The sequence below is a fragment of the Sipha flava genome, unplaced genomic scaffold (genome assembly GCF_003268045.1).
Source record: "Sipha flava isolate LNK unplaced genomic scaffold, YSA_version1 609_pilon_pilon, whole genome shotgun sequence".
Classification (NCBI taxonomy): Eukaryota; Metazoa; Arthropoda; class Insecta; order Hemiptera; family Aphididae; genus Sipha; species Sipha flava.
This window is the reverse complement of record NW_020273586.1, coordinates 81,517-93,821: the sequence shown is the minus strand read 5'-3', so window position 1 is coordinate 93,821 and position 12,305 is coordinate 81,517. Positions and strand designations below refer to the sequence as shown.

At 22.9% G+C, this 12,305-nt stretch overlaps 1 protein-coding gene across 1 annotated transcript; it reads left to right on the top strand.

The window, feature by feature from the left end:
* The first annotated feature begins 665 nt into the window (after window positions 1-665).
* LOC112691388 (glycylpeptide N-tetradecanoyltransferase 2-like) lies at window positions 666-9,888 on the top strand. The gene is made up of 21 exons (XM_025565630.1): window positions 666-836; window positions 1,047-1,195; window positions 1,259-1,481; window positions 1,544-1,795; window positions 2,402-2,588; window positions 2,652-2,770; window positions 2,840-2,943; window positions 3,014-3,219; window positions 3,280-3,525; window positions 3,609-3,653; window positions 6,529-6,614; window positions 6,678-6,777; window positions 7,382-7,496; window positions 7,673-7,889; window positions 7,960-8,076; window positions 8,136-8,306; window positions 8,939-9,119; window positions 9,182-9,299; window positions 9,361-9,506; window positions 9,562-9,699; window positions 9,773-9,888. Exons 1-21 carry the CDS (start codon window positions 799-801, stop codon window positions 9,791-9,793), a joined length of 2,979 nt encoding a protein of 992 aa, XP_025421415.1. The 5' UTR covers window positions 666-798; the 3' UTR covers window positions 9,794-9,888.
* The last annotated feature ends 2,417 nt before the right edge of the window (window positions 9,889-12,305 follow it).

Sequence of the window (12,305 nt, the reverse complement as noted above, 5' to 3'; positions counted from 1 at the left end):
GCCACATGCAGCCTGCGGACCGCGGGTTGCCGACCCCTGGTTTACATTATGAATTTTTAGCATATACTGAGGACTGATGAGAAGAGGAAAGATGAATTTCCACCAAGCCCAATTTTATAGGGTTCTAAGGTACCCGTCTATCCATAGGCAATGGTTTAAAAATGCGTAAATGATCGTAAAATATACTAAAATATATAATCATAATTTATGTTAAATTGTAACTAAGCCCATTTTTTTCGTTCAGCAAAACGAAGTTACATTTATTTCAAAATTGGTTGTTGTCAGTAGAATACCCACTCTATTGGTTTTTTATTACAAATCAGTATTAAAATTCCAGGTTAAATGCGAAACTATAAATAAAAAAATATAAATTACTTTAAACACCTACTATAATATGTAAAAATGTAAAACGTAGTCCTGGATCTTTCAAGTCCATAATAACATAATTTAATTATAAATTAATTTTTATTTTTATAGTACCTATTATCATAACTTTGAAAAAAAAAGTTATTTGCGAATTGTCTGTTGTAAGCACAAACCAATTCTCGGTTAATAATCTGAATTTAAAACAAAGACTGGGGTATAAGTATTATCATGGAAGAAAAAATTATGAAACAAAATTGACAAAATATATTTATTGATAAAAGTTAATTTTGATAATTAATTCACAACACGTGAATCTACATTTTTTATGAATATTTTGAATCTTAATTTCTTTATGTTAATATTTGTTTGGTTTCTAAGTGTTTCATATAAAATCTAACTATAATTATTTACAAATTTAGAAATTTTGTTAAAATGCATCAATTTAGTGATGCAGAAGATGACCATTCCCCGTGAGTTAATTTTAAATGCTATAATTAACTTTATAATGCCATTTACTTGTTTGTTGCTTAGTGTATACTTAAATTAACGTGAAAATTGACTATAGATAAATATATTTATTTGAAATAAGATGTAATATATTACTAAAAATCAATTAAAAAAAAAACAATATGTGTTTTATTCTTGTTGATTGTATAATAAAAAAAAATATTTAATTCCAGATTAGTCATCAATAAAAATGAAGATATATCAAAATTGTTTGGGGAAATGACTTTTAACAATTATGATCGTAAGTTAGTTAATGATCAAAATACATATGATAGTGATTATTCTGACAATAGCAGTGAAGATGAGGGACAATTTGATACTGGTAATTGATAATAATTTTTAAAAATTCCATTGACAAATTAAGTTTAAATAATTGTTAAAATAGGATGTTACAGTAGAAAAGGTGCTAATGAAATTAAAGCTCAAATCCAATTTACTACTCCTAACCAACAAAACAAAAATATAAAAATCAGTGATTACCAACCATCTGAAAATCTATTTAAAAAATATCTTGATAAAGTTAACACAGATCCATATGAAGGTCCTGTACTTACTCATGAAGCATCTAATAAATTAATGGAAAGCTATAAAAAAGCAGATGCTATGAGGTTAAATAAAATATTGAAAGAATTAGGTATTGTATTTATGTATGTAAAATTTAATATTATAGATTTAGAAATAAAGACAAGTGTGATAGAGCTACAGCAGAACAAGTAATGGATCCAAGAACTCGAATGATACTTTTTAAATTGCTTAATAGAGGAATGATAGGACAAATTGATGGTTGTATATCTACAGGAAAGGAAGCAAATGTGTATCATTCAACTTCTGGTGATGGAAGCAATCATTATGCTATTAAAGTATTTAAAACATCAATATTGGTTTTCAAGGATCGTGATCGTTACGTTACTGGTGAATTCAGGTACAAATCATAATACTTTTGTATTTTACAGTTACAGTTCAATTTAAAATTCTCATTTAAATATGTTGAATAAAGTTTAGTTTCTATTAATATTTTGGTAGAAATTCTACATTGTAATATTTTATGTATTAAGTATTTTATTTAATTGAAAATTTAACTTACACAAATATTTTTTGAGTATAAATGTTTTATTTATTTTAAACAATAAGTAAATAATAATTAGGGGATGTAGAAAATCAAGATGAAAGAAAGTTTTGAACAAAGGTGGCCAACCCCAAATAGTTGGGAGAAAGGTGAAGAAGAAGAAAAATCAATATATAATAAATAATTCCTTTCCCTTCTTGTGTTCAACCCTATGGTTGGTTTCATAATCAAACACTAGTTCTCCACTCTTCTATCACTAGCTAATCTCTTTTAATAAATAATTCCGTTAAATTAAAAATTATATATTATATTTTTAGTTTGGAAATATTTTATTTATCTATAATTTAAAATTATTGTATTTATTTTCAATTTTTTATTTTTGTTTATGTTAATTTTTTTAAATTGTTCAAGTCTTTAGAATTTTATTTATATAATTAATTCAGTTTATATTGGTTAGTATAGATTTAGACATGGTTACTGTAGACATAATCCAAGGAAAATGGTTCGTTTATGGGCTGAAAAAGAAATGCGTAATCTTACTCGTATGTACTCAGCTGGACTACCAGTACCTCAACCAATTTTGTTAAGATCGCATGTTCTAATGATGTCTTTCATAGGTAAAGATGGTTGGCCTGCTCCAAAATTAAAAGTAATTTTGATGTATTATTATCAAATACTCACTTATGTTTTTATATTTTATTTTATTTAACAGGATGCTCATTTAACCACATCTAAAGCATGTCAACTCTATAGAGATTGCTTAATAATCATGTGGAAATTGTATAACATTTGTAAACTTGTACATGCTGATCTTAGTGAATTTAACTTGTTGTAAGTAAATTCTTTACCTTAAAAATTATATACCAAACATTTTCTACATTTCAAACATACAATTAATAGGTACAATAATGGAGAAATAGTTATGATTGATGTATCACAAGCTGTTGAACATGAACATCCATTTGCTTTAGAATTTCTTCGTAAAGATTGTACAAACATTTCAGGTAAAGTATTTATTTTATAAAAAAAAAATTTATTTGAATATATATTTTAAAAAATTTTTATGAACTTTAGAATTTTTTCACCATCATGATGTTGCTACTTTATCAATTAAAGCTTTATTTGACTTTCTTACTGATCCAACTATTACAATAGATAATATGGAAATTTGTCTTGATCGACTACAAACCAATATGGTTAATTTAGATCCATTAACAAACGAAGAAATAGTGGAACAAGAAGTATTTAAAAATGCTTACATTCCCAAAAATCTTAATGAGGTATGTAAATATTTAGAGAAATAATTTGCATATAAATAGACAATTTTTAAATGAAATTAGGTTGTTGATTTTGAAAGAGATATCAGTTTAGTCAAATCTGGTCAAATCAGTGATGATTTGATCTACCAAAAAATTGTTGGTCTTAAAGAAGATTTATCTGGACCTCAAAATACCCCAGCAATATTGGAAAATGATGATTCCGATAGTTCTAGTACTATATCAGAAGAAAATAGTGTTGATTTAGGTGAAAAAAGTAAATTTTCTAGCTCAGCTAGACCAAAAAATGAAGATACTGAAAGCAAACGAGTAAGATTTTAAAATATTTATATTTTCAATTGTAGTTACATATTCTATTCACATAAATATAATTTTTACGTAAAACATTTTAGTTACGAAAGAAACAAGTAAAAGAAGAAAAAGCAGAAAAGAGGAAGGTAAAAGTAAAAAAACATATAAAGAAAAGAAAAGAAAAAACAACACAATGTAGAAAATAATGATTGTAATTGTTTAATATACAGTTTGTTAATGTTGATAATAAAGTGACTAATTTTTTTTAAAAATTTTTTTATTTTAAACTTTACTTTGTCTGGTATTAACAAAACGAATAACTGTAAAGTTATTACACCAGAAATGGATAATCAAATAAAAATTATGTTTAAAGGGGAAACACTAGAAATGATTAGCGTCAAAATAAAAGAATATAAAGAATTAATATCAATTCAGTCACCTGAAAGGGTAAAAATATGATAATATGCTAATCAAGCTGATTATCTATTTCCGATTCATTCAATTTAAATTTTGGAAAAATAGTCTATTCATTACATATATTTCCTTTTTAGGTGACTGAATTGATATTAATTCTTCATATTCTTTTATTTTGACGCTAATCATTTCTTGTATTTCCCCTTCAGACTTAAGAGGACGTCACACCCGCATGTGTTGTCTCTGTCTGACATATTACAACAGCAAATTTGTGTTCAGTGATTCAAATGTAGTGAAGTTAGCTTTAATATTAGAGTAAACTAACCTATAATTGAACTTTAAGGGAAAAACATCTGTGTTTTATTGGTTGGTTTTTCAGATATTTTGATTTTTAAATGTTATGAGTATGAAAAATATAAAATTTAAAAAAAACATAACTCGCTTAAAAAATAAAATATTGGAAAAAACCTACTAACAAAACAGATAATGTTATTCCCTTAAAATTTGATTACAGGTCAGTTTACTCTAATATTAAAGCTAACTTCACTACATTTGAATCACTGAACGCAAATTCGCTATGTTCTACTATTGTCAGACGGAGACAACACATGCAGGTGTGAAGTCCTCTTAATTTTTGTTTGATTATCCATTTCTGGTGTAATAACTTTACAGTTATTCTTCTTGTTGATACCAAATGTAGTAAAGTTTTTTTTAATAATGAATTCATTTCTATTCAGGCTGATTGTGTATTTCCGGTTTATTAAATTTAAACTTTGGAAAAACAGTCAAATCTTCATCCTCGCTAAATTCAAAAGATTTTCTCAATTTAAACTCTAACATACTTCATTACATATTTTTACCTTTTCTGGTGACTGAATTAATATTAAGATTTCATATTCTTTTATTTTTAACGCTAATAATTTCTTGTATTTCCCCTTCAGACTTAATTCTTATTTGACTATCCTTTTTGGGTTTAATAACCTAACAGTTATTCATCTTGTTAATACCAGATGAAACAAATTTTTTTTTTTTATAATGAATGCATTTCTAAACATTTTTTTCATTTTGATTTGTTATAAATTAATCAAATAATGTTATGAAATGTAATATTTTGTTATATGAATGATTAAATTATTTGTTGTTGGCATTGAAAACTATAGTATACACTATCATTTGCTTTTAAATTGGCTGTATACTTCATATAAATTAATATAGAAAAAAATGTTAAATTTAACTTGCTTGGTTCCAACATTGTATGTTAAATTAAAGTACTTTGTAATATAATAAGTTTATCTATATTATAATATAGACATTTTTTTTATTCATTTCTTTTTAGTTTTATAATTTTTTTATTTTAATAGGATTAAATACTCCATGGTTTGTGTATCAATTTTGTTTATATATAAAGGATTTTTACTCCAATTACTTTTGTTTCTAAAAATTCTCATTTTGTCCATGATTTAATTTTTAAGCAATTAATGGTAATAGTTTTCATACATTATTTTACAAATACTAAAAAAAATTGATTCCTCCAAAATGTTACATTATTAGACTTAAAAATTCCAAGGACATTTAAATAAAATAAAATAAAGAGTTTAATTTATTTTGAGAATTATATTAGTTTTACTAAATAAATATTCATTTCATATTATTATTCTCTAATATATTGGACAAATACCAAATATTGTATGGTCAAAATATAATTAACATCTACAAGTAAAGACGCAAATCATACATTTTTTATTTATTTCATTGTTGCTGGCGTACAATTGATAATCATAGTGTATCAGCTTAAAATAGATATAGACATGGTTTTATTATTCTTTGATTGTATAACCTTAGTCTGTGATCATAAAGTAATATACTCACCCTATGGGTATAATGTAAACTATGTATATTATATTTTATAGTATAAGTTCATAGTTGGCTTATAATTCCCTTTATTGTATAGAATTTATCATTCCTACAATTGTTGATGTCGTCGTATGAGACCCACATACGAACCCAAAATGTATTAGGAACTTGGTATTTATCATAATTTACATTAATAAATACTATGATAATTAATAATTCAATAATGAAATTTTGACTGAATATAAAAAATAGATAAAAATCGAATTTTACAGATTTACATTGATAACATATTTAATATAAAGAACGATTAAAGACATATCATTAATCTTGAAATTAAGTATTAACTAGGTTTATTCATAGAAAAAAAATTGTACAATCATTACTATAACTGAATTTAATACAGTAATTTAAAATATTGAACAATCGAGTTGATACAAATTATTTTGATATCGATTCGATTTTATATATCAGTATATTATATCGATTATTTATCAAATAATATAATATTCTACAAACCAGGTTATGCAACCTCGTGACCTGTGATTATTATAAAAAAAATCATCTATTTGTTACAACTTTCATTGCCGAATGCCGAAAGCCGATAAATAACATTTTTTTTTTTGTCAATCTTTAGGTTATTGAATTATATTACACTTCTCTCAGAATTTGAATTCGTTTTTTCCAAATTTTTTTAAAGTTTATTGATTAGTTATTTACTCATAAAAATTCTAATCAAAGTTTAATTTTAATTAGATAATTCAAACAAAAATCAACATGAGTGAAACTTCGAAAATTTCTAGTGAAGAACAACCAAACATTGAAGCAGTAAAGACAAAAAAGTAAGAATTGTTGAATGTGAAGTAAAGTCGTACTACGTTTTAAACTATAAATTAATTTTTAAGAAAACGAAATAGAAATCGTAAAAACAATGTTAAGGCAGAACAAAGCACTACGAATGGAACCGTTGAGGAAACAACACTGCCATCTACTATTTCTATCCAAGTCAGTGTATTTAATTTATTATGTGAATTGAAGCTGTAAGTTTAAAATAATTTGTTTTTTAATAAATATAAAAAGTAATAAAGTTGTAATAGCAAGAACTACATAAAATTACAAATTTGTATTTTAGTTTTAGCTGATACATTTTACTTATTATATATAATATAAAAAATGCAACATTTTATATTTTAATTATTATTATTACTTGTGTTTATATTTATGACCAGTGGCGTAGTTATGGAGGGGGTGTGAGGGGTTTCCACCTCCCCTACAGATTTCTTTTAATGATATTTGATTATTATTTATTAATATTTATATATTATAGAAAAATATTTTGATTTTACTATGATTAGGTATATATTAAAAATTAAATAACCAAATAATTTTCATTAAATACGGGACATAATAATAATACCATTTTAAATATAATATTATTACATATGACCTCGTTTTAAAATGTACTAAGAACACTTAAAAACTTACTCTTAAAAACCTCCCCTCCAGAAAAAAATCGTATCTACACCACTGTTCATGACTATATGTTACAGAAAAGAGATTAATTTTTTTAAGTTTTTCAATTAATTTGTTCATAATTAACATTTTACAGGATATTCAAAAAGCTATGGAAGTATTCTCGCTTCAACAAAGGGCAGCTAAAACTCCTGAGGAAGCTTTGCATAAACAGTATCGTTTTTGGTATACTCAACCAGTACCTAAAATGAGTATGTATTAGTTATTTAAAATTTGTTTGATGAAAACATTTAACTATTAATAGTTATTTAAGTAATTAAATATTTTTAGTAAACTTACTTCATTCTTTATTTAAAGTGTATGTGCTGTATTATATAGTAGTTTCTTTAGAAATATAATTTTTTTTTTTTTTTAATAACATTTAAAGGTGAAACGATTATTAATGATGGTCCAATTGAAGAAGATAAAACTATAGATCAGATAAGAAAAGAACCATTTACTTTGCCTGATGGTTTTCAATGGGATACTCTTAGTTTAGAAGATCCTTTTGTGTTAAAAGAATTGTATACATTATTAAATGAAAACTATGTTGAAGATGAAGATAGCATGTTTCGATTTGATTATCAACCTCATTTTTTGAAATGGTACTAAGTCAATTTTTATAATTATTTATGTGAATCAATTTTTTTATATTGTGATAATAATAATTTATAGGGCTCTTCAACCTCCTGGGTGGTTAAAAGAATGGCATGTTGGAGTCAGAGTTATTAAAAGTAATAAATTAGTTGGTTTTATAAGTGCCATCCCAGCTTTGCTTAAAGTCTATGAAAAGTAATTTTTTTTTTTTAATCAATTGTGTTTTTAAATATATAATGAATTTAAAATTTTAGATCTCAAAAAATGGTTGAAATTAATTTCCTTTGCGTTCATAAAAAATTGCGTAGTAAAAGAGTAGCTCCAGTTTTAATTCGTGAAATTACAAGAAGAGTGAATCAAATAGGTATTTTTCAAGCTGTATATACAGCTGGAATAGTTTTACCAAAACCTATTGGAACTTGCAGGTAATAATATTATGGTTGTTCAGTGAAGTAAAAAATTATAAATATTCTAAATTTCAAAAAATAATCGTATGTTATTAATTTTAAATGTAAAATACAAGTTAAAAGACTTATTTATTTGAATTCCATACTTTTTATAAATTAAAAATGTGTTTCATGTATTACATCTATTAACTTTCATAATGTTAACTTTTTAATAAAATAAAATAGTTTTAAATTAATTTTAAACCTAAGGATTTGTAATAAGATTAATTAAATAAAACAGTTCATAATTATTTGAATACAATTAAAATATGATAAACCATCTCTATTGACAAATTGTAGGGTTAAAATCAATGTGATATATAATATTGAGTATATTATTTAAGGAACATTTATTTATTACTCAACAATTTTTACATTTTTAACAATATTTTGTATTTAAAAATATAGTAAAAATGGTTATTTTAAATCTGAAAAAATTATTGTTAATAGTAAAAATAATGTATTGTCACAATTTTATAATTTAATTATAAATTAATAATTTTATAATTAAATATAAAAATGTCTGAGTTGAATCTTCTATATAGACATATTTTAATTGCAACCATCTTGACAAAATAATAACTTATGATTAAAATAATTTCTTAATTTAGATATTGGCATCGTTCATTAAACCCGAAAAAGTTAATAGATGTAAAGTTTTCACATTTAAGTCGCAATATGACAATGCAACGAACATTAAAATTACATAAACTTCCTGAATCAACACGTACTCCTGGATTTCGAAAACTTACTGAAAAGGATTTGCCTCAAGCTCGAAAACTACTTTCTAATGTAAGATAACATTTAACATAAAATTTCACAATTGCACAATTTTAATTATTACAAATTTTCAGTATATGCAATCTTTTGATTTATCTCCTATGTTCTCTGATGAAGAGTTTAAACATTGGTTCTTGCCTCAGGAAGGCATTATCGATGCCTATGTTGTTGTAAACAATAATAAAATTACTGGTAAATTACATTTTTATACATATTTACGGTATACTTAATGTCTGAATTATTATTTTTTCAGATTTAGTTAGTTTTTATACACTTCCTTCTACTATTATGCATCATCCAACTTATCGTACATTAAAGGCTGCATACTCTTTCTATAATGTTTCCACTAAAACTCCATGGGTTGATCTAATGCAAGATGCACTTATTTCTGCTAGAAATGTAAGTTAATGCGCAATACAAATGATCATTTTTTTAATATATTTTTTCTCTTTAGGCTAGTTTTGATGTGTTTAATGCACTAGATCTAATGGATAATAAAGAATTTTTAGAGCCACTTAAATTTGGAGTTGGAGATGGAAACTTGCAATATTATTTATACAATTGGAAATGTCCAGAAATAAATAGTAATAAGGTAATAACTTGCTAATCAAAATATTATTATAATTTTTAAATATTTTATTCTAATAAATAATTTTGTTTTATAGATTGGATTAATACTTCAATAATAATAAAACCATCAAATTAAGTTTGAAAATGTTGCATACAACTGAATAATTAATCCCAACAACAAATATTTAATAATTTAAGGTTTATTTATATATATATATACATACTTTTTTAGTATTTTGCAATTGTAATAATTTTGAAATGAGTAAAATTTAAATTTTAAAAAGTGCATACATTTTAATATTTATGTTTTATGTGAATTCTTGGATTGTACATTACAATACAACGAGTAGTATTTTATTGTTTAGTTGTCAACAATTTGAAATTGTCTGTAATACTTTCATAATATAATATAGGTTTTGGAATTTTTTTGTGAGGGTAGTTTATTATTTATACTACCTATTTAAGTTTAATGATCATAATTAATTTAATATTTGTGAATTTACAAATCAAAAAAAATATATATGCATATATATATATATATATATATAATATATATCGTATAATAAATGATTTTTGATATTTTAATTTTCTGATATTTATACTATGTGATATCTATTCATTTTCATGTGCTTATTGGTTATAAATATTAATTATAAATTATATCTATGAAGTAAGTACAAAATTAATATTTTATTATTTCAATTATGATTTATTTTAATATATAAACTTGGAATTAATCATAACTCCATATTTGAGTTTATTATTATAACTATTTTATATAGAATATACTATAATTATAATTTGTTATCAGACTTTTATAACTAGTCATGTCTACATTATATTAATGTAGAAAATATTTAATTATCAACTTAAATTATTCTTTTGTTTTATTATAAAGAACCAAATGAATATTTCATGACACGATAATTATTAATTTGCGTATTTTGTTCAACCATTTTTTCTATTTAAAATAAATTATTGTTATTCTGCTCTTATCAATTAATGATGTTTCTGTAATCTATATTAACTAATTATTTGCAAATATATTTTAAATTAGTAGCCAATCATTGAAAATTATATTTATTTATTAATTATTAAAGAATAACTAAAATAAATTATAACATTAGATTATATAATATTAAGATTTTTTTTTATTATGTATTATTATGTTTTATTAAAACATATTTACTCACTTAATTAAATTTATTTAATTATAATTTCAAAAGCACCATCTAGTAGTTTTCACTTATATTTTTTTATACTAAATGTTACATTTCCAAAAGTAAAATTATTTAAAATATGTAAAATGGGTTTCAAATCAAAGATGATTCCAATTTAAAGAAGAACTGTAAATTAATATTTCAACCTTTTTAAAATGTCCTAAACTTATATCCATTATGGTAAAAATACTTTATATAACATTTTGCTTTAAAATTGTTGTTGACAATAGATAGTATTATTAATAATTTTGATGAATTCTATTTATTTTTCTATACAATTTTTATGAAATAGCAGAAAAAATTATGTTTAAAACTTTTTTGAATATTATAAATTTTGCTTATGGATTTATAAACATTTACTTAGAACGTAAATAGTTATTTTTCTCAAATTTTTAATTTTAAGATTTTAATAAAACACAGTTATTAGTATAAAATTAGCATGGGAGTTTGCAGTGTTTGACAGTGAGTGAGAATGGAGATAACAAATATTGGTCTGTGTTGTAATTCTTTTTGTAAAACTTTTATACACTAAATTCATATTATTATGTAAGCAAAATATACATATATTTTATATGCATGTTCAATTTATAAATTTATTATTTTCAAAATTAATATAATAAAATTATTTTTTTGGTATAATAATTTTTTAATATTTTCGAGCATTTATTTTTAAAATAATTTATTTGATTTAATTTTATTTAGTTGTAGATTGTTAATTATAAATAACAATTATTTATTAATAGTGATAGAATCTCTTATGTATTATTTTACATTTTTACACATTTTAATCTGAATGATTCAGGCAGTATTAATATTTTGTTGGTTCTATGAATTATAATTTATAGTGCTAGATTAACATACAACTATGAATCTTTTACATTTAACAACTTAACTGAATATAAAATGGTGTTGTAGAATTGTTTATTATTTAACAATATGAATATAATATTCTAAGATATGCTGCATGAAATTGTTAGACTGCAAAGTATATGAACTTTTTTATATAATATTTTTTTATTGATAGTTCAAATATAATTCAAAATTAAAACAAAATAATAATAATAATAATCTTGAACACATAACTATATAAAATATAATTATAAATAACAGAAAAATTTGAAAAATGTTATTCACAATATAATATTTACAAGAAAATATTGGTTTTGACTTTTTATGATAACCTTTATTATTATTAAAAATGTTTAAATAGGCTATAAGATCACAGATTTAATATTAAATTAATTTTACATTAATTCATAATTACATACAACGATACTAACCATTACAAATCAATAATTAATTTATGATAGAAGATATAACTATAAAATAGTTCTATCAAAATTAATTAAACATTCTAAAAATAAATTATATACAGATAAAGGTACAAAACTTTTAAATTTCTAATTTA

What these genes read in the sequence shown, in the direction of transcription:
- LOC112691388 (XM_025565630.1), top strand. Translation starts at nt 799, where the DNA reads ATGCATCAATTTAGTGATGCAGAAGATGACCATTCCCC. An exon ending in TCAACCAGTACCTAAAATGA is followed by an intron (nt 7,497 to 7,672) that starts GTATGTATTAGT and finishes TAACATTTAAAG; the next exon opens with GTGAAACGATTATTAATGAT. An exon ending in CTCGAAAACTACTTTCTAAT is followed by an intron (nt 9,120 to 9,181) that starts GTAAGATAACAT and finishes ACAAATTTTCAG; the next exon opens with TATATGCAATCTTTTGATTT.